This window comes from Rhineura floridana, chromosome 17 (genome assembly GCF_030035675.1).
Source record: "Rhineura floridana isolate rRhiFlo1 chromosome 17, rRhiFlo1.hap2, whole genome shotgun sequence".
NCBI classification, from domain to species: Eukaryota; Metazoa; Chordata; class Lepidosauria; order Squamata; family Rhineuridae; genus Rhineura; species Rhineura floridana.
The window spans coordinates 15,437,429-15,457,607 of record NC_084496.1 but is presented as its reverse complement, the minus strand read 5'-3'; the positions used below and the strand labels follow the sequence as shown (position 1 = coordinate 15,457,607).

The 20,179-nt window shown below is 40.3% G+C and overlaps 1 protein-coding gene across 3 annotated transcripts in view; it reads right to left on the bottom strand.

The window, feature by feature from the left end:
* Positions 1 to 391: 391 nt before the first annotated feature.
* DAGLB (diacylglycerol lipase beta) overlaps positions 392 to 20,179 on the bottom strand; it is a 33,222-nt gene continuing 13,434 nt past the window's right edge. The window contains exons 6-15 of one of the 3 annotated variants that reach the window (XM_061600229.1): positions 19,604 to 19,731; positions 19,232 to 19,358; positions 17,940 to 18,023; positions 11,013 to 11,090; positions 10,020 to 10,100; positions 9,757 to 9,884; positions 8,397 to 8,465; positions 8,218 to 8,290; positions 6,166 to 6,419; positions 392 to 1,559 (exon numbers count right to left, since the gene is read on the bottom strand). In XM_061600229.1, the coding sequence (XP_061456213.1) occupies positions 1,364 to 1,559; positions 6,166 to 6,419; positions 8,218 to 8,290; positions 8,397 to 8,465; positions 9,757 to 9,884; positions 10,020 to 10,100; positions 11,013 to 11,090; positions 17,940 to 18,023; positions 19,232 to 19,358; positions 19,604 to 19,731 (1,218 nt within the window). In that variant the 3' untranslated portion in view covers positions 392 to 1,363. The remainder of the gene's footprint in view (positions 1,560 to 6,165; positions 6,420 to 8,217; positions 8,291 to 8,396; positions 8,466 to 9,756; positions 9,885 to 10,019; positions 10,101 to 11,012; positions 11,091 to 17,939; positions 18,024 to 19,231; positions 19,359 to 19,603; positions 19,732 to 20,179) is intronic. The other 2 variants (XM_061600230.1, XM_061600228.1) reach the window with 2 other exon arrangements.

Below are 20,179 nucleotides of genomic sequence, written 5' to 3'. Positions count from 1 at the left end.
ATTTACTTCCCCCAAGTTTGAGGAAATTACTACCTCTTAATTCACTTCGTTACCTAATGAAGGAAAGTGCTGCTTAAAAGGACAGTGCTATAGTAGGAATAATAGGCATTTTGCTAGTCCCTTAGGGCGACTCTCTTCTCCCTGCAGTCTTCCTTTCCAGCTTACTTAAATTGCCCTTCAGAAGGCCTGTAGTTGACATTACAGACCTTTGTAAATCTAGCCTTGTAGGAGTGAGTAAGAGCTTGCTGCTGCTATAAAGAGTTAGTCAGCTCATAGGTAGCAAGGAGTGGCCAGGTGTGAGGGATCTGATTCACTTTGAGAACAAGGGAAAGTACAATAAGTTTTTATAGCATGCGAGTTCTCTTTTGGGAAGATGAGAAGCCAAAGAATGACAGAAACTTAATGCAGCAAAAAAAAAAAAATTCTTAATCTCCAGTTTGAACTACAAAGTAAATTATGAACAAAATACAATCACAAACCAGTACTACTACTTCGCAAGTAGCATTTCAAGGACTTGGATTTAGTAAAACTTCATCTTGGAAACCTTATTTGCTGGAGAATCATTAACTACAAGATTACAGGTAGAAAAAGTTTAAAAACAGGTTTTGACGTATAATCCATCCAAATGATTCTAGAAGGTTATCCTAAAGAATAAGCAGTGTAGAATCTTATTAATAAGAGCAACACAAGGATTTTAACCTTTCTATATAATTAAATGTACACTGAGCGGCATTGAACTGTAAACAAAACAAATATTGCACATGAATCCAAACAGCCTTGAAAAGTTATATAAAATGCAAGCTTCAATAGGAAAAAAAAGGAGGTGTTTCTGACACATACAGTAATGCCACAATAGGCAGAGTGGTCTGGCTCACCTCTGCCTGGCCAGATAGGTGGACGGTTGTCTTCAATTTAATCTCTTCACATTCCTTTGTCTCCTTTTTACAAGCGCTTTATAAATCTGCAGGTTTGTGCAGCTCTGCTGTGCAAAGCATATGTGAGGTCACTCCTTTCTTGTAGGAGGCAGAAGTAGACCCTAAAGTATTAATGCTCTATGGTCACTCTAGCTGGTACTGTCTTCCTTCCCCATCAGTCAAATGGTTCTCAGTGCCAGGTGCCACATTGTAGAGCCTTTAATATACAAACAATTAAATAGTGTGACAGGCTCACATGCTTCTGTTAAAATGAAGCAGCTCATCTTAAAAAGGATCCAGTAAATTGAGTAAACCAGAAGAATCTGCAGCGTGAAGTGTATTCTCTCCATCCTGAAAATGTTGAAGATCTTTGCCTGCAGCTCCTACATTTTAGTCATGATGGCTACTCTCTTGAACGCAGTAGATAGGCTGCTGTCGTTGGTGTGCAATTATACAATGTTTGTAGAAAAGTCTCCTTGTGCTCGACAAGAAATGCAAGATGCATTTTCCTGAGCCAAGCTATTTAGAGCTTTGAGGACTACGTCTGGCATATGATCAGTTATCATCTTGGGGCTTATTAAAATATAACCAAAGGCAGTTTCTTTTGACCAGCTGGCAGTGTACTTGACATCTGAAGAGCACCACCTGAAAAAAGTCAACATGTCAGTGGAATATTATTTTTTAAATTTGTTAGTCACTTTTCTTCACAGAAGTGAACCAAAAATGACTTATAATCAATAAAATACTTGCACCCCTTATTTCAGCAAATATTTCAAATGCTTGGTATGTGTAGTTTTAGAACAACAGCAAGCACGAGCAATCTATTTGGAACTGGCAGCAGGCAAGTCAAGGGACAATCCTTTCCCCCTTACCCAGTGGGCTGCTGGGAGAGGGATAACTCCAGATAAAAGGCTCCCCTTCCTTCCACTGTATATTTTGTTTTTCCCAGTCCCTGCTACCTTCTTTTGCCTTCAGGTGAAAACAGGCTGTGGGCTGCAGATTCCCCATCCCACTTCATGTACCAAGCAGTACACAATACATAAAGTGTTCTTAGAAGACCATCCTGTTGGTCTAGAAAACAAAATGTAAACCTACTTGCCCCTGTTCTATTTTAACAGGCCCTTGGAGCAAACTGAAGTTGCTTTCTACCCAGTAAATGTATAACCCAGTTAACCTGAAAAACACCTCCTGCATTCCCTCTTTAAAAGACTTGGGGTTTTTACATCATGTCAATATTTCTCCTGTCCCCCCTCCCCTCTTTTAAAAAAGTTACCATCATACTGTAATATTAGATTCATATTTGTATTTCCAATAGTGCAAAGTTAAATTTGGACAACGTAGCACAGTGGCACTACCCATTGTCCTCCAGACACTCTGGACTACAACTCCCATAATCTGACCATTGGCTAAGTTGAGGACCTAAGGGCTGACATGCGTTGGGAGTCCAACACCAGCTAGAGGGCTACAGGTTCCCCTTCCCTGCTGCTGTATGCAGGACTGCATCCTCTTTTCTAGGGTGGGCAGGAAAAAGAAGTTGATCTTCAGAAAAAGCTGGAACCAAGCCAGCATGTTTTGCCAGACTGCCCTGAAAGACAGTTTACCATTAGCAAGTCTTCCACCAGCCAGGCCATTGCTAACAAGGTATTCTCCATGATACTTTCCCCCCCTGCTTTCTCCCATGTCAATCCAGCCATGTGCTGAGACAATAAAGCAAGATTCTTCTCTAAGTGTCCACTGCCATCAAACCTTACAAAGATAGCAGCCAGTGAGCACCCACTTGTGGGACACCTTCTACAGGCAGGCTAGCACTTTTGTTAGCATCCAGCAAAGACTCCCCCGTCCCAAGCTTTTAATTTTTTAAATACTGGTACAAAGTTTTTATTTTTTTAAGACATTGTTTTGTTGGAGTTGGTTTTAAAAATTTTTTGAAAGGTGGCCAGGCACTGGCATTGAAGGGTCAGGGAATATAAATCAGATTCATTAGGGGAAGGGGCCATAGCACAGTGGCAGAGCTGCAAAGGTCCTGGATTCAATCTCTGTCACCTGCAGGTATGGCTGGGCAAGGTCAGTGCCAGTCAGTGCAGACAATACTGAGCTAGATAGACTAATGGTCTTACTCAATATAAGGCAGCTTCCTGTAAAAGCAAACACACACCCTATAATCTACAACGTGCAGGGTTCATTAGCACACAAGTCAGTATGAAAAGAGTTTGCCGAGGATGTAAACTACTGTAAGAAAATTGCTTCTGTATGTCCAAATGGAAAATATTGCAAAAGCAAAAAGGGGTGGGCTTTTGGAGGCAGAGTTTTTAAAGTTTTTATTAAAGTTTTTCAAACGTTAACAGAAAATAGTTTTCTGCAACATAAGCCCTATTGGACATGGAGTTAACACTGTCCTGCTGCAGAAAGCTATTAAAATAGAATCTGTTTCTGCGAGATCAACAAAAATCCAAGACAGGGAAGTTGCACAGGTTTTACTGCAAATGCAAAATTGGAACAGTCTCTCTAGGACAAGAGCCCAGTAGAGACAAGTGTTCAGTGCTTAACCCCGTCAGAAATTTTAGGTGGTATTTAAAAATAAAGTCCCTTTTCTGCATTAAGCTAAACAAATTAAAACATCACATTCCTGAAAAACGTGTACTAGGCATAAGAAAATTACAGTTATATATCCTGCATTATTTTATTGCTCTCCGTCTCTCACTGAAGCAACAACTGGTTAGTATAAACAAGCTAGCTACAAAGCTAGCTTAATAGGTAATCAACACCACAACTACAAATAAAAAAGTGAGGTGTTAGCACCTGCCTGTGAAGCCCTTCACGGCCTGGAACTTGACATGACTTGAGAGGCCTCTTCCTGTATGAACCTTCAAACTCACTGTGGAAATCTATGGGTCAAACCCTGTTCCCTTCATGTCATGTAGTCCAATGACCATGAGCAGAGTCTATTGCAATGGCCCCAAGGCTTTGGAATTACCTCCTTTCTTTATTATGGACTTCTGAAAATGCTGAAAAACCTTTTTGGGTACATTTTGGAGAGGCTAGCTTGATGGGCGTGCGGGTGCTCTCAATTACTGTTTTGGCTGTTAAAATAGTGCTGTAGTGTCTTGTTTTTCTGTAAACTGCCTCGAGTATGGGAAAAGTAGTGTATAAATATTGTAAACAGAACACTACATTTCTAATGTTTTGACAGGTGACCTGCCACCTTTTTGAATAAAATTTGATTGATTGGACTAGCTTAGTATTATAAACGATTGTAACAGCTCAACTTATTGGTTCACTGGGTCAGATTTAGAGACATATCCTAAGATCCATAGAGCATGCAAACAACAGGATAAATGAGACGGGATGGGATATTTTAGTGGAGCCTTATTTTCTGCACAATTGGCAGAATTTGAAATCCTGGATCCACTACCCCAAGAACCAGCTTCTAGACCACATGGTAGAGATGAGTAGGCTCAAAAACAGAGGATGATACAGCAAAGTCATTTTTCAGTAGCCACGTTTAGAATCTTAGAGTTGGAAGGGCCATTGAGTCCAACCCCCTGCTTAAAGCAGGAACCCAAAATAAAGCACACCCAACTGGTGGCAGTCCAGTTGCCTCTTGAGAACCCACCAGCTAACTCCCTAGGTCATTGGTTCCGCTGTCGTACTGTTCTAACAGGAAGTTTTTCCTGATGTTCAGTCAAAATATTGCTTCCTGCAACTTAAGCCCATTATTCCGTATCCTGCACTCTGGAACAATTGAGAAGAGATCCCAGCCCTCCTCTGTGTGGCAACCTTTCAAGTACTTGAAGAGTGCTATCATATCTCCCCTCAGTCTTCTCTTCTGAAGGCTAAACATGCCCAGTTCTTTCAGTCTTTCCTCATAGGGATTTGTTTCTAGTCCTCTGATCATCCTTGTTGCCCTCCTCTGCACCTGTTCCAGTTTGTCTGCAACTTCCTTAAAGTGCAGTGTCCATAACTGGATGCAGTACTCAAGATGAGGCCTAACCAGTGCCAAATACAGTAGGGCCCCACTTTTCAGTGTTCCGCTAATATACTGCCGCCAGTGCGGTGATCAGATGGAGCACGGGGAGCTCCAGCCGCCACGCTTCAGCTGACAGTGATCAGATGGAGCGCGCAAGCTCCCCATGCTACAGCTGATCAGTAGGGCCCCACTTTCCTGCAGTTTTCACTTTTTGGCGGGGGGCTGGCATGTAACCTGCCGTATGAGCAGGGCCCTACTGTAGAGGGGAACCAATACTTCATGCAATTTGGAAACGTCTTCTATTAATGCAGCCTAAAATAGCATTTGACTTTTTTGCAGCCACATCACACTGTTGGCTCATATTCAGCTTGTGATCAACACCAATCCCAAGATGCTTCTCACATGGAGTATTGCTGAGCCACATATCCCCTATCTTATAACTGCAGCTGGTTTCTTTTTCCTAGGTGTAGAAGTTTGCACTTATCCCTGTTAACTTTCATTCTGTTGTTTTCAGCCCAGTGCTCCAGCTTAACAAGATCCCTTTGAATTTTGTTTCTGTTCTCGAGGGTATTAGCTATCCCTCCCAATTTTGTATCATCTGCAAATTTGATAAGCATTCTCTGTACCTTCTCATCCAAGTCATTAATAAAATGCTGAAGAGCAGTGAGCCCAGGACTGAGCCCTACAGTATCCCACTTGTTACCTCCCCACAATTTCAGGAGGAACCATTGATAAGCACTCTTTGAGTACCATTCTGTAGCCAACTGTTGTGCATACAACAGAACATTTTAGTCCTGTGCAATTGTGTCTCTGAACTTTTCTGCATCAGCTGATGTGGTGTTGCAGATGTGGGACTATGGAATTCAGTGCTAGCCCAACTCAAAGTAGACCCATTGAAATTAACAGCTAGTTTAATTTCATTAATTTCAGTGGGTCTTCTCTGAGTAGGACTTAATTGAATACAATCTTATGTTCTGCAAACAGTGTTCCACATGTACAGACCTTTCTTCGCTCTAATTACCAAAAATATTGTTAAAAGCTTCCTGAATGCGGACTTATAACAGAGTGAGAGAGCACTAGGAAGCATATGTGCACTGATAACCAGAGTTAGGCTGCAATCCAGTGCATATCTACTCAGAAGTAAGCTCTATTGGGTTCAATTATTATTTTATTTTATTTTATTCGATTTCTATACCGCCCGTAGCAAGCTCTGTGGGCGGTGTACAAACAAATGGGACTTCCTCCCAGATAAGTGTGTACTGGATTGCAGCCTTAGTCATTTACCTTCTTGTGCTGTTTTCTTCTACAATGTGGATAATTCTCCCAGGGAGAAAGAGATGAGGATACTGAAGCAGAGAATTTAAAGGTGAGTTGTCATCCAGAGTAGCATAAGAAGGAGACCGATGAACCATTAAGCTCTCTTCAGCTAGGAGAGGCTGGGTCAAAGCATCTTGGTTTCGACCATCCAGTTCAGTTGGAAAGTTATCAGGTTCTCCTCCAAACACTGTGTACCAGCATCCATGCAATAGGATTTGGTACTGCATGATGGAATATACACAAAAAGGGAACAGATGAGAAACTGTGAAGCCATTTGGTTAGGTAAGATCATTCTGATTTGTGCATGCAACAAATTATTAAAGAACACCCACACCCACTTTAAATCTGTGCTATTCCAAAATGATGGTGTCTGTGCAGTTCTTAAGTTCTACTACCTCCTTGCTCCCACAATGCAAATCAAATTAAAGAATGAAATCTCAAATCTGGATTCAAATAGGTGATTAGGCTTGTGGAAGAGGCCCACACTAGCCTAATGAATATGTCTTTGCCTTTAAATATGCAGCTCAATGCCATATTACAAACTACGTTTGAAAGTTCCCTTATGGCGCAAGTTTGTGAAAAAATATATTTCTGTCTATGCTTATGGGCAGCAAGAAAACTCCAATATCTTCCTAGCCCTGCTGTCCAAGATTCTTTAAACTGAGATGATGCTGGGATCAGTCTAGAATGAAGCTTTCTACATGCAATGCACATGTTCACCAGAATCCAAGGACTTTCATTACTCATCTCCAGTTCATGCCTTCTCACCATACTGTTATAGTTCCCTATCTACCAAATGATTAAACTGAGGGAGGCTTTAGAACCCATGCAAATCATTACTTGGTATCACACAGGCATCAAGCAGCAAATTATCCATGCTTTTATTCCACACCACAGCTGGTATAGCACAGTGGGGAGGAGAGCCTGGCTGGGAGTCCAGAGTCTGAGTTCAAATCCCTGCTTGTGTCTCCTGGGTGTAAAGGGCCAGCTAAAGATCACCCCACAGTGAGTGGCTCGGGTTATGTGCCCTGCCACCTGTGCAGCCGTGGGCAAGCTGCATGGTCCCAAGGAGCCCAGCTGGCAGCTGCAGACAAGGAAGGGGCTGGCTTGTGCAGCTGTGGCAAGCTGAGCAGGCCCTAGTCAGCTGGGGAGGACTAGCCTCAGAGGGAGGCAATGGGAAACCCCCTCTGAATACTGCTTACCATGAAAACGCTATTCATATCAACTTGAAGGCAGTCCATTTCCATTTTTATTCCACACCATTAAACCACTCTTTGAAAAGAGGGAGGGGAAGCTAAACCCAAGTACCGCAAATACTCGGGTATCAAGTTCAAGACAGAGCAACTTTAGGCAAAGTAAACTTTTCTACATAAGGAGTTGTTCTTTGTTTAGGCAAGCCTACCACCCAGATATGTTAAGGTTGACATAGATTTTAATAGGCAATTTTCTTTTTCTTAAATGTATGTATACCTGGAATTTATTTATTTTTAGTCAACTTAGTTGTAATTTCTGACTTTTGATCATTTTAATGTATATTTTACGTTCTATATAACCCGCTTAGAGGAGTGGTTCCCAAACTTTTTTCACTCCACGGACCACTTGAAAATTGCTGGTGGTCTTGATGATTTTTCTGCCTGTTGTAGCAATTGTAATGTGCTGTGCTAGATGCTGATTGATTTAATTGCATTTTTATTGCTTCTTTTATTTCTTATGTTGCATTTTATCGTATTACAATTTGAATTCTATAGTTCTATGAAACAAGATGATATAAGGAATAAAAGAAGCAATAAAATTGCTTCTTAATATTTAAAGTGGACACACCATAGACCCCCTGAATGAAGCTTGCAGACCACTAGTGGTCTATGGACCCCAGTTTGGGAACCTCTGCCTTGGAGGTATCAACAATTAAACAGAATACAAATTTTAAAAATAAGAAAAGTTGCTTCCAAATTTGAGAAATGGTGACAGGGTAACCAGTGCTGCTTAAAATCAGCAGCAATATATCCCTGTTGTTTTTACCTTGGGTCTGTTACAGTTGGCAACTATCCTAATGATCCGTCTCTTCAGGTCTTCCATATTGGGCATACTTAACCTGTTTGATACACAAAAGTGAGGGGGAGGGAAGATAAGCACTGTTGAAGTCATCTGCCCAAGGCTGTCACTTTCAAACTGAATCACAGAGTAAGTTATAGCCTTACCTTGGAACAAGATCCTTCCCAACAATGACAGATACGATAAACTGTTTAGTATACTCCGCAAGCGATTTGCTTAAAAAGAAGGGGGAAAGTAAAGTAAACAAGCTATCTGAAACCTATTATCAATGTTACAAACATAGACTGCAAGAGTTTGTAAAAGTGCTCTAATTTACTTTATTTGGGGGGAAATTTAAAAGGCCCTTAAGCAAGAGCAAATTGCACAATATTATTACTATTTGCGCCACAATAATAAATCTCCCCCTTTTAAAAATGTTGGAGTATTCAGATCACATTCCAAAGTTCAAGACTTTTCAAATGAACCAGCATTTGGTAGAATTATCTACCAAGACAATGATTTCTGTTTTCACCTCATGTGCATAATGCCTGCATACATTCTTTGCCCATCAGTGTCTGTGTGCAATATGGACCTTGCGTTCATGGAAAAGTTGCTCCACATGTGCAATCCCAGTACAGATCTTGTTGAGCTCAGGAAAAAAAACCTGTGTGGATTAGTAAACCAGTTCTGCCTATCTGCTTCCACATGTACACAGACCTACACATGTGGTAGTGATCACATACTGTAGAAATCCATTCTCTCCTTCCAGACTGACAATCCATATCTGATCTTAGACACAGAAATCTGTCAGCATATGAATAAACCTGGAGCAGTATTATTTTGTTTGTGAGTTGTTGTTTTTAAAAAAGCATATTTTTATCAAAACCAATCTATTTGTCATTATTTATAAACTATGTAACAGCATCATTTTTTTACCCACTCAGATCTTTCTGAATAGAGGGGAAGTACATACTGCGCTTAATAGAGGAGGCCAAACTAAACTAGGGAAATCATAATCTATCACATGTGCTTTGAAACCAATCCATCCTTTACAAGGGGAAAAATTATATGCAGAACTAAAGCAGCTCAATTCACATCAATTCCTCCCAAACTCACCTGAGACCCCATTATAGTGGCTCATGTCCAAATATTCCTGAACATAAGAACAGCTCTGCTGGATCAAGCCAAAGGGGACCCATGTCGTCTCACAGTGGCCAATCAGATGCCCAATGGGAAGCCCACAAGCAGGACTTGAGGGCAACAGAGCTCTTCCCACTAGCATTCAGAGGTAGACTGCATCCGACTGAACACAGCAGTCATGATGGGTAGCCATTGATAGGGTTATTCTCTATGAATTTGTTTAATCCTTTGTGTGGTCTAATGGTCATTAACAATACATCTGAGTGTTGCATAAAATGTCAGGCTATAATTTTAAGGTGTATCAAAACTAAGGTACTAAGCTAAGTTTGGTCTCTTCAGACTGGATTTCTGTCCTGAAATGAAAACAGAAGTTATCATAAAACTTACCTTAATAAACCCCCTGGCGGAGAAAAGGCATAACATCTCAAGTTTGGGAAAGTATTTTTGAGCATGATAGCCAATATGGAGGCTGTTCCCCCTCCTAAGCTGTGGCCGACAACAACAAGCTTATATTCCTAGATATAAAACACAAAAAGGGCTAGAACACAGACAGAAATCTTGATGAAATGAGTATTTCAGCTAAATGTTTCCAACAGAACATGTTCAAGGAGGCAGAGGCCAGTCCCCAGAGTTTGGAAGCCACAACTTACAGGAGCAACAGTGAAGGCTTGGTTCAAAATACCATCGTTTATTAGTCTTCTGTAAATATAGGTGGCAGCCTGGGTTATCCCCTAGAAGACAAGAAATCACCACAGGTTGTATTCAACTAAGTCCTACTCAGAGTAGACAATGGAGATACCCTTTGCTATGAGTGCAATGTTGCATCATCCTTGTTGAATATGATAGAAACAGCATCTCCATTTGATCCCCCCACAACATCCCTGGTTTTTACTTTTTACCCTGGGATTTTTGAAAGATCCAGTTCCAGAATATGATCTAGAGGTGGCAGCTGATTTGTTAACAGCTAGAAAAATAATTGTTGCAAAGAACTGGAAAAGGAAGAGTATGCCATCTTTATTTGTGCGGATCCAGAAGATATGGTCCTCTCCAGATGGTTTGAACTATAACTCCCATCAGCCCCATTCAGGGAAGCACCCAGGCTGTGGAACTCACTGTCCCATGAAATCTGGTTAGCTTTTTTTCTCTGTGCCTTTAGGTGTCTGCTAAAATTATCTTTTAGATGTGCTTTTCAGCAGGACACTGTTAATGTGAATCAATATCTGCCAAGTTTTATCAAATGTTGTTTGCTTATTTATTTGTTTTATTGATAGCTATTATAATGGCCATTAGCTGGTTTGAGCATTCCATTTTAGGACAGAAAGGCAGGATATAAGTGTTTTAACACAAATAAGTGTTATGCAAGGCAGCACTAGCATAGGCCTCTCATTCTTCCTGCTAGCTTTCAAGTTATAGTCTCTTAATCTAGAAGGGAGAAAATGTCACCTGTCAACAGTCTTTACAGCAGGGGTAGGGACCCTCCGGCTCAGGCCAAATGTGGCCCTTAGTAGCCTTCTTTATTTGGCTCCCAGGACTCTCTCCAAGCCTCACACCCTCCCCAGCCACAACCCTCACTGTTCACACAGGAACATTCAGCTTTCGATTTTCAGCCAATATAAAACTATATTTTAGAAATGCTTCCTGACCTTATGTACAAGACCATTTTCCAGAACATCTTCTATAGTCAAGTTTTCACAATCTGCCGAGAGATCCGTGAGAATATCCTAAATGTAAAATAAAGGAAACTCAGGTTAAGCACTTTCACTGGCTGCCAGACATACTCAAATATCACCACCCACTGCCAGTGTCAGGGATATTGTGTCCCAGAGTTGATACCATTAGACATCAGATGACAGAGAATTTAATAAACAAGGTATTCAGGGAGGAAGTAATAATGGCATATAACATCTTGAGCAAGGGTAGCCAATGTGGTGCCCTCCAGATATTGTGGACTGCAACCCCCAACATCCCTGTCCACTGGCCATGCTGACACGCCGATGGGAGTTGTAATGTAAATATACTGCCTTCAAGTCGTTTCTGACTTATAGGCGACCCTATGAATAGGGTTTTCATGGTAAGCGGCATTCAGAGAAGGTTTACCATTGCCTCCCTCTGAGGCTGAGAGGCAGTGACTGGCCCAAGGTCACCCAGTGAGCTTTGTGGCCATGTGGGGATTCGAACCCTGGTGTCCCAGGTCGTAGTCCAACACCTTAACCAGTACACCACCTATTAACAGTGATAGGAGTTGTAGTCCAAAAAAATCTGGAGGGCACCACATTGGCTACCCTTGAGGATCACTTGTTTAGGCTCCATATGAGATACTGCAGCTATGAACATATTAATTTAATCACAGGAATAACCAACAAGTCACATAAGCCAACCAACAAACAGTGGAGGGATCAAATATACTTGATTATATAGGATATGGACGGTACAGTTTATAGTAGTGAGATCGAGAAAATAAAGCAGACAGACAAGATAAGATAACTGAAGTTAGTATTTGACTAGGATGCCCACCTAGGGGGTTTGAGAGTGTCAAAGAAGCTTAGAGCAATGCCATCAGGAGTCTAGACCAAGAGGCTACACTCCTAGCAGGGGCACCCAAGACAGAATGGTCGAAGCTGAGACACCAGACTAAGACGCATGCAAACTCAGAGGATGGCAGTGGTAAACCACCAGTGAATACCTCTTGCAGCGAAAACCCTATGAACAGAGAATCCAAAATACAACAAGAGATTGTGCTGGAAGATGAGACCTCCAGGTCAGATGGCACTCAGCGAGCTACTGGGGAAGAACAACGGACATGTACGAGTAGCGCTGTGACTAATGACGCCACTGGGTCAAAGCCGAAAGGAAGCCCAAAGGCTGATGCACACAGATGCGAAGGGAGAGTCCGGAGTTGTATGACGTACACAATAGGAACATGGAATGTGAGAAGCATGAACCAGGGAAAGTTAGAAATTGTCAAGCAAGAAATGGAACGCATCAACATTACAATACTTGGCATGAGTGAATTAAAATGGACGGGTATGTGACATTTTCAATCAGGCAACTACAAAATATTTTATGCAGGAAATGAGAGATTAGGAAGAAACGGGGTTGCTTTAATAGTGAGAAGTGATGTAGCAAATGCAATTAGGAGCTATAATTCAAGGTCTGAGCAAGTGGTACCAATAAGATTAAATGGGAAACCTATCAACATAACCATAATCCAAGTCTACACTCCAGCAGCAAACACAGAAGAAGAAGAATTGAGAGATTTTATGTAGAAGTACAGGACGAAAGTGATTGTACAGCAAAACAAGATGTTCTGATAATCATGGGGAACTAGAATGCAAAAGTAGGGAACAGAGAAGAACTAGAACTTGTGGGAAAATGGGGTTTAGGAGACAGAAATAAAGCAGGAGAAAGACTTACTGAATTCTGTGAAGCCAATCATTTGTTTCTTGCAAACACATTTTTTTAGCAAACGAAAAGACGACTGTACACATGGACATCACCAAATAGTCAATCAGCCCAACAACAAAAAAATTGTTTTAGTTGCCAAGGATGTTTGAATGACTTTAGGGTATTTTGGGGCTGCTAAATCCAAAAATGGCATTAGTTTTGCCGAATTGGCTCTAGTTTTTGAGATAATGGATACCCCTCAAATGACGATTGTACTCCAATACGACCTGTAGCTGCTGACATATGCAGCAGGGTTTAGTCTGTCTTTTTACTCTTGAACATTGTTTTGCAAGTTTATCCACTGCATATAATATCATACTGATAATTTTTTTTTTTTTTGAAGAGGAATATGAGTTCGTCACGAAGAGGCTGCTTAAACAATCCTAATGCATTCCGCTACATTTGTGGCGAATACACTCTGCAAAAACAAAGAAAAAACATCACTGACTTTGTAAAACAAGCGTATCTTGCTTATTTTGGAGTAAAGCTTGGAGATGAAGAAAAGTCTTGGGCTCCCCATAAGGTTTGCAAAGCCTGTGTAGAGTGCCTACGACAGTGGGAAAATGGAGAAAGGAAACGTTTAAACTTTGGTGTGCCTATGGTGTGGAGAGAGCCGCAAAACCATCACGATGATTGTTATTTTTGTGTTGTGAATGTGAAAGGCTTCAATCGCTACAAGAAACATAAGTGGGAGTATCCTGATTTGGACTCAGCAAGGCAACCTGTCTGTGCCACACAGCGAAGACGTTCCCATACCTGTGTTTACCTTCCATTGTCAGATGTTGAAGAAATGCTGGACATAGAGTGTAGCACAGGTGGTAGCCCTAGAAGTGGATATGAAGAAAGCTTTTCAACACCTGAGCAGTTCTCCCAAAAAGAACTCAATGATCTGGTACGAGACCTCAGTCTGTCAAAGCAAGCATCTGAACTTTTAGCATCCAGGCTAATGGAAAAGAACTGTCTACAGCTGGAAGCTAACATAACAGCTTATCGGACAAGAGAGGAGGGACTTCTTCCATACTTCAGCCAAGATGAAGAACTTGTATACTGCAATAACATTCCTGGACTTCTTCTCCAAATGGGACTACCGGAATATCGACCAGAAGATTGGCGGCTTTTTATAGACAGCTCCACCAGAAGCTTGAAATGTGTTTTATTGCACAATGGTAACCGCTATGCATCTCTTCCAATTGCTCACTCAACAAAACTTAAAGAAGAATATGAAAATATCAAAATGGTCTTGCAGAAGCTCTGCTATCATGAGCACCAGTGGTCTATTTGTGTTGATCTAAAGATGGTGAACTTCTTGCTTGGGCAGCAAAGTGGATACACAAAGTACCCTTGTTTCATATGCTTGTGGGATAGTAGGGCAAAGCGAGATCATTGGAAAAAAGTGACATGGCCTTCAAGGGAACACATGAGTGTAGGTGCAGCGAACATCATTAACAAGCCATTGCTTGACAGAGAAAAAATCATTCTCCCACCACTCCATATCAAGCTTGGACTGATGAAGCAATTTGTTAAGGCCTTGGACAAAGATGGTGATTGCTTCAAATACATTTGTAGATCGTTCCTTGGACTGACTATGGAAAAATTAAAAACAGGAATCTTTGATGGTCCTAAAATTCGTAAACTCATCAATGATTTGAATTTCACTAAATTTATGAATGATGTTGAAGCTTCTGCCTGGTGCAGTTATGTCTCAGTTGTCAAGAACTTCTTGGGTAACCACAAAGCAGACAATTATGAAGAATTGGTGCAAAACATGTTCGCTAACTTTAAACATTTGGGTACTAATATGAGCATAAAGGTACACTATCTCCATAGCCACTTAGACAGATTTCCGGATAATCTTGGTGATTTTAGTGAGGAACAAGGGGAGAGGTTCCATCAGGATATAAAGGTGATGAAGGAAAGGTATCAAGGCAGATGGGACGGACACATGATGGTAGACTACTGCTGGAGCCTCCAACGTGATTGTCCTGATGCCCCACATAAAAGAAAATCGTACACACAGCGTTTTTCTATGCATTAATTGTGATTATCTGAATCAGCTTACTTTATTTTAATGTTATTGTACTGAATACAACGCCATTAGGTATTTCATGTGTTTACCTTTGTATGATTTGAGACAGTTTCCATGTCATTTGTGGGTAGGCTATGCCTGACCATTAAATTTTTTGAATTTGTTATGTTTTTCCATGGGGACATCCATTATCTCAAAAATTAGAGACAATCTAGCAAAACCGATGACATATTCGGAATCAGTGACACAAAGTTACCCTAAAATCGATCAAACATCATTGGCAATAAAATTAGTGTTGACCAGTATAATTGGTAGCAGAAGATGGAGAAGTTCCATACTTTCTGAGAAAACAAGACCAGGAGCAGACTGCGGTACAGATCATGAACTGGTAATATTGAAAATCAGAGTAAAGCTAAAGTAGACCAACAAAGCAATCATAATGCCAAAATACTATTTAAGTAACATCCCAGAAGAATACAAAGATCAAATAAGGAAATTGAGACTTTAAAATTAGTTGACAGAGAACCAGAAGAACTATGGATTGAAGTCAGAGACATTATCAGGGAAGAATGCAAGAAGATAATACCTCTCATTAAAAAGAGAGAAAGACCTCAATGGATGACTGACGACAATCTTATAAAATGGTTAAAGAGGGAAAACGAAAGGAGATAGAAACATGGTCAGAACCCTAAATGCAATAATACAGTGACTAGTATGTAGGGACAAAGAGAGCTATTAAAATACTTATTGTATAGAAATAGAAGAGAACAACAAAAAGGGTAGAACAAGAGCCCTATCCAAAAGATTAGAGAAATTAAAGGGAAATTTAAACCATGAGTAGGGATGAGTAGGGGACTGACCAAGATGAAATAAAAGGAAGATGGAAGCAATACACTGAAGAACTCTATAAAAGAGATGCAAGGATGACAGATTCATTCACGGAAGTACCATATGAAGAACCAGAAATTTTAGAATGTGAGGTGAAAGCTGCTCTTAAAATACTTGGAAAAAACAAATCACCAGGAACAGATGGCATACCAGTAGAATTGTTACAAGTTACTGAGACTGAATCTGTCCAAATTTTGATAAAAATGTGTCAAGAAATATGGAAAACTAAACAATGGCTCACAGACTTGAAGCGTTCAATGTATATCCCAATTCCAAAGAAAGGGGATCGTAGGAAATGCAGTAATTATCAAACTATTGCTTTAATATCCTATGCAAGTAAAGTAATGCTCGAGATTCTACAACAAAAGCGCATACCATAGATGGAGCGAGAAATGCCAGATGTCCAAACTGGATTTAAAAAGGGAAGAGGTATCAGAGATCATATCGCAAACATACATTGGATAATGGAATGGACCAAAGAATTTCCGAATAAAATCACCTTGTGCTTTATAGATTACAGCAAAGCCTTTGACTGCCGATGGTCAGGGAAAAATTATGGAATGCTTTAAAAGAAATGGGGGTGCCACAGCATCTGATTGTCCTGAAATGCAAGCTATACTCTGGACAAGAGGCTACTGTAAGGACAGAATATGGAGAAACCGATCGGTTCTCCATCGGATAGGGTGTGAGACAGGCGTGTATTTTATCACCCTATTTGTTTAATCTATATGCAGAACATATACGGAAAGCGAGATTGGACCAAGATGAAAGAGGTGTGAAAATTGGAGGGAGAAATATCAATAATTTAAGATATGCAGACAATACCATACTACTAGCAGAAACCAGTAATGATTTGAAATGAATGTTGATGAAAGTTAAAGAAGAAAGCACAAAAACAGGACTACAGCTGAACGTCAAGAAAACTAAAGTAATGACAACAGAAGATTTATGTAACTTTAAAGTTGACAAGGTGGACATTGAACTTGTCAAGGAGAATGCCTTGGCACAGTCATTAACCAAAATGGAGACAATAGTCAGGGAATTAGAAGAAGGCTAGGACTAGCGAGGACAGCTGTGAGAGAACTAGAAAAGGTCCTCAAATGCAAAGATGCATCACTGAACACTAAAGTCAGGATCATTCAGACCATGGTATTCCCAATCTCTATGTATGGATGTGAAAGTTGGACAGTGAAAAAAGCGGGTAAGAGAAAAATCAACTAATTTGAAATGTAGTGTTAGAGGAGAGCTTTGAGTGTATCATGGACTGCAAAAAAGAGAAATAATTAGGTGTTAGAACAAATTAAACCAGAACTATCAGTAGAAGCTAAAATGATGAAACTGGAGTTATCATACTTTGGACACATAATGAGAAGACATGATTGTCTAGAAAAGACAATAATGCTGGAAAAAACAGAAGGGAGTAGAAAAAGAGGAAGACCAAACAAGAGATGGATTGATTCCATAAAGGAAGCCACAGACCTGAACTTACAAGATCCGAACAGCTTGGTTTATAACAGATGCTATTGGAGGTTGCTGATTCATAGGGTCGCCATAAGTAGTAATCGACTTGAAGGTACATAACAACGAAAGTCTGTGATCTTTTGGAGAACACCTTTTAACATCAATGTCCAGTGATACTGGACTTCTAAGATATACAAAGCAGAAAGATGTGGGAGTACTGCTGCATATCATTAAGTGATGCATTTGATTTGTTACTTAATATTTCTTAAGAAATGTAATTTAAAAAATGGTGAACCAAGTACTGTGTCAGACACTATAGGCTTGTGCGTGAATGGTATTAATTTATCATGTAAAAGAGGTGGCTTCCAATGCAGTATATTTGCATATACAGAATTATCCAAACTTTGCCATTACCTGGAAATCTCCTGAAAATTCTACCAATGGTAATTGAAATAAAGTACAACATGCAGAATTTACATTTGCATTTATGTAATGCACATACAAATTATTATTTTTAAGCTTCTCCTGATGAGAGTTTGAGAGGAGCAACATCAGGAGGGCACCACATTGGCTATCCTGCCCTCGAGGATAGACAGAACCATCAAGTAATTAAAAGTCCCATCTAGATCCTCGAACTAACGTTGCTGACTCAACATGTTAGTATCAATCCTCCAAGACCATTCGCCAGTAAATACCCATGCTAAGCTATAGAAAGAAAAAATACAATGTAAACCATGCACCAATGTATTACCTCAAATGACAAAGTTCCTCTTACAGCTACTACGACAGCCTCTTTTTTGTGATCCAATGCAACAAAGAACGGGATTTCAAAAATCTAAAAAAACAAAATGCAGCATGAAAACATGAAATTTTCCACATTGGGCAATTTAGCTCAGCATTTTGTTATCTAACAAGGCTAGCCAAATGCCTCTGGAAAGTTTGTAAGCAGAGAAAAGTCCATTCCTTTATTAGCATCTATCTGACTGATAGGTACTGAGGACTGCCTCAGTACCTTGGAGCTGCATTTTAGAATTAACTGAGCAGGAAATAACCTCAGCGGTCATCTAATACAACCCATTGATCGCTCAGCGCAAGATCTACAATGCAACTGCAGCTTCCCTGAGAGATGCCCATCTAGCTACCACTTGAATACCTCCAAGTGAAGGACAGCCCATTGCCTCCCAAGACAGTCTGTTCTGCAGTTGAACAGCTCTTTACCATTAGGAAGTTCATTCTACTGTCTACCATTAATGGACCCATCCACCACATAGTTATATATCCCTTTTAAAAGCCATTTATGGCAGTAGCCAATGCATCAAGTATACTTTTATGTGTAGCAGTACTTCTTAAACCTGCTGTTTAACCAACAGATGGAAAATCCTTGGGATTTGGGGAGGCGTTCAATGAACTTTTTCTGTCAGTGCAAGGACTTTTGGCTGCGCAACACAACTTCACCTCCCTTTCCTCTCTCCCTCATGCCCCCTAAATCAGTTCTGGGGGTTTCCCCAACTCTCTGGAGCAGATTGTGAGGCCAGGATATGCATGGGGAGAGGAGGGGAGGAAGTTCTGTTGCTCAAGCAGAAATTCTTGGCGAATAGAACAAGTGCATTGAATACCACCCTTTGTATTTTGGAAGAACTTTGTTTTCTAGGACTGCATCCAATGTTAGTCCTATTCAGAATAAATCCATTGAAGTTAACAGACATGACCAACATGATCTATTCATTTCAGTGGTCTATTTTGAGCAAAAGTTAGTTAGCTATAACCTATAATCACCACAGGTTGTATTCAACTAAGTCCTACTCAGAGTAGACAATGGAGATACCCTTTGCTACGAGTGCAATGTTGCATCATCCTTGTTGAATATGTTTGTTGCATATTAAAGACTGTTAAGTTTTCTGTTTTGAAATATTTTGCAGACATCCTGGTTTGGTCTAACCACCAACATCAACACCTTAACTGGAAAAAGCCTTTTGTTTCCAGATTTAAAAATCAACAAGTTACTGAAAACTAGCTTGCTTGATTTTTGTTCAAACTGCTTACTTTATTGTGAAAGCTGATATGAATGAAGTCTCTATACTGCAGCCCTGTTATGTTTAAGATGGATCCAAAATGCATGTTAAGCCGATCGCTGCCAATTATATCAGTCTCTGTTGGGCTGTTTCTACAGCTTAGAAATCAAAAACAGAGGAAGAAAAAATGAGATATAGCCATTTAAAAACTGTATTTTGAAATGTGATTTCTTGCATGAATTATGGAAAAGTCTTTAACAGGCTAAAGTACAGGTACACCATTCTCAAATGCTATATTGCAGACAGCAAATTTCTTGTACAATGAGCTACTTTATTATTTGTGTCAACATATAACATTCAAAATTAAACTTCCTGATATATTTTAGCCTATGGGTCTACCTACCAATCACCTTTAAGCTTACAGAGTGCTGTAAAAGGGTTTGTCATTATGTAGTAGGGCCAACCATAAGCAGCTGCAGCAAACTTCATATAATGAGCAGCATTTTCTAATTCTGCATCCAAATCATCAGCCTGGGAAAGGAACACAGGACAAAGTACAGTTGTCAACCAGTTGTTTTTACAATGAAGTAAATCAACGGAGAAGTTGTCCCTATTGTAGTCTTCATTTTATCTGAGGGTGCTTTCTGTGTGGCACTTCCCTTACCTTGCTCCATTTAAGATTCCCCTCAATTCAAACCATCTTCCTCATTTGGGGAAGACCTGGAGCTCAGTGGTAGGGCAGCTGCCTTGAATGCAGAAGGTCCCCAGTTCAATTCCCGGCATCTCCAGATAGGGAAGGGAATATCACCTGCCTGGGAGAGCTGCTGCCAGCCAGTACAGACAAAACTGAACTAGGCGGACCAATGGTCTGACTCAGTGGAAATGAAAACACTGTCCCATCACAGTCGTCGTCTGCAGCAGCATGGAAATGAAAACATTCTGGAGTTTGTCATTTAATTAACTCTACGGTTTTATTAAC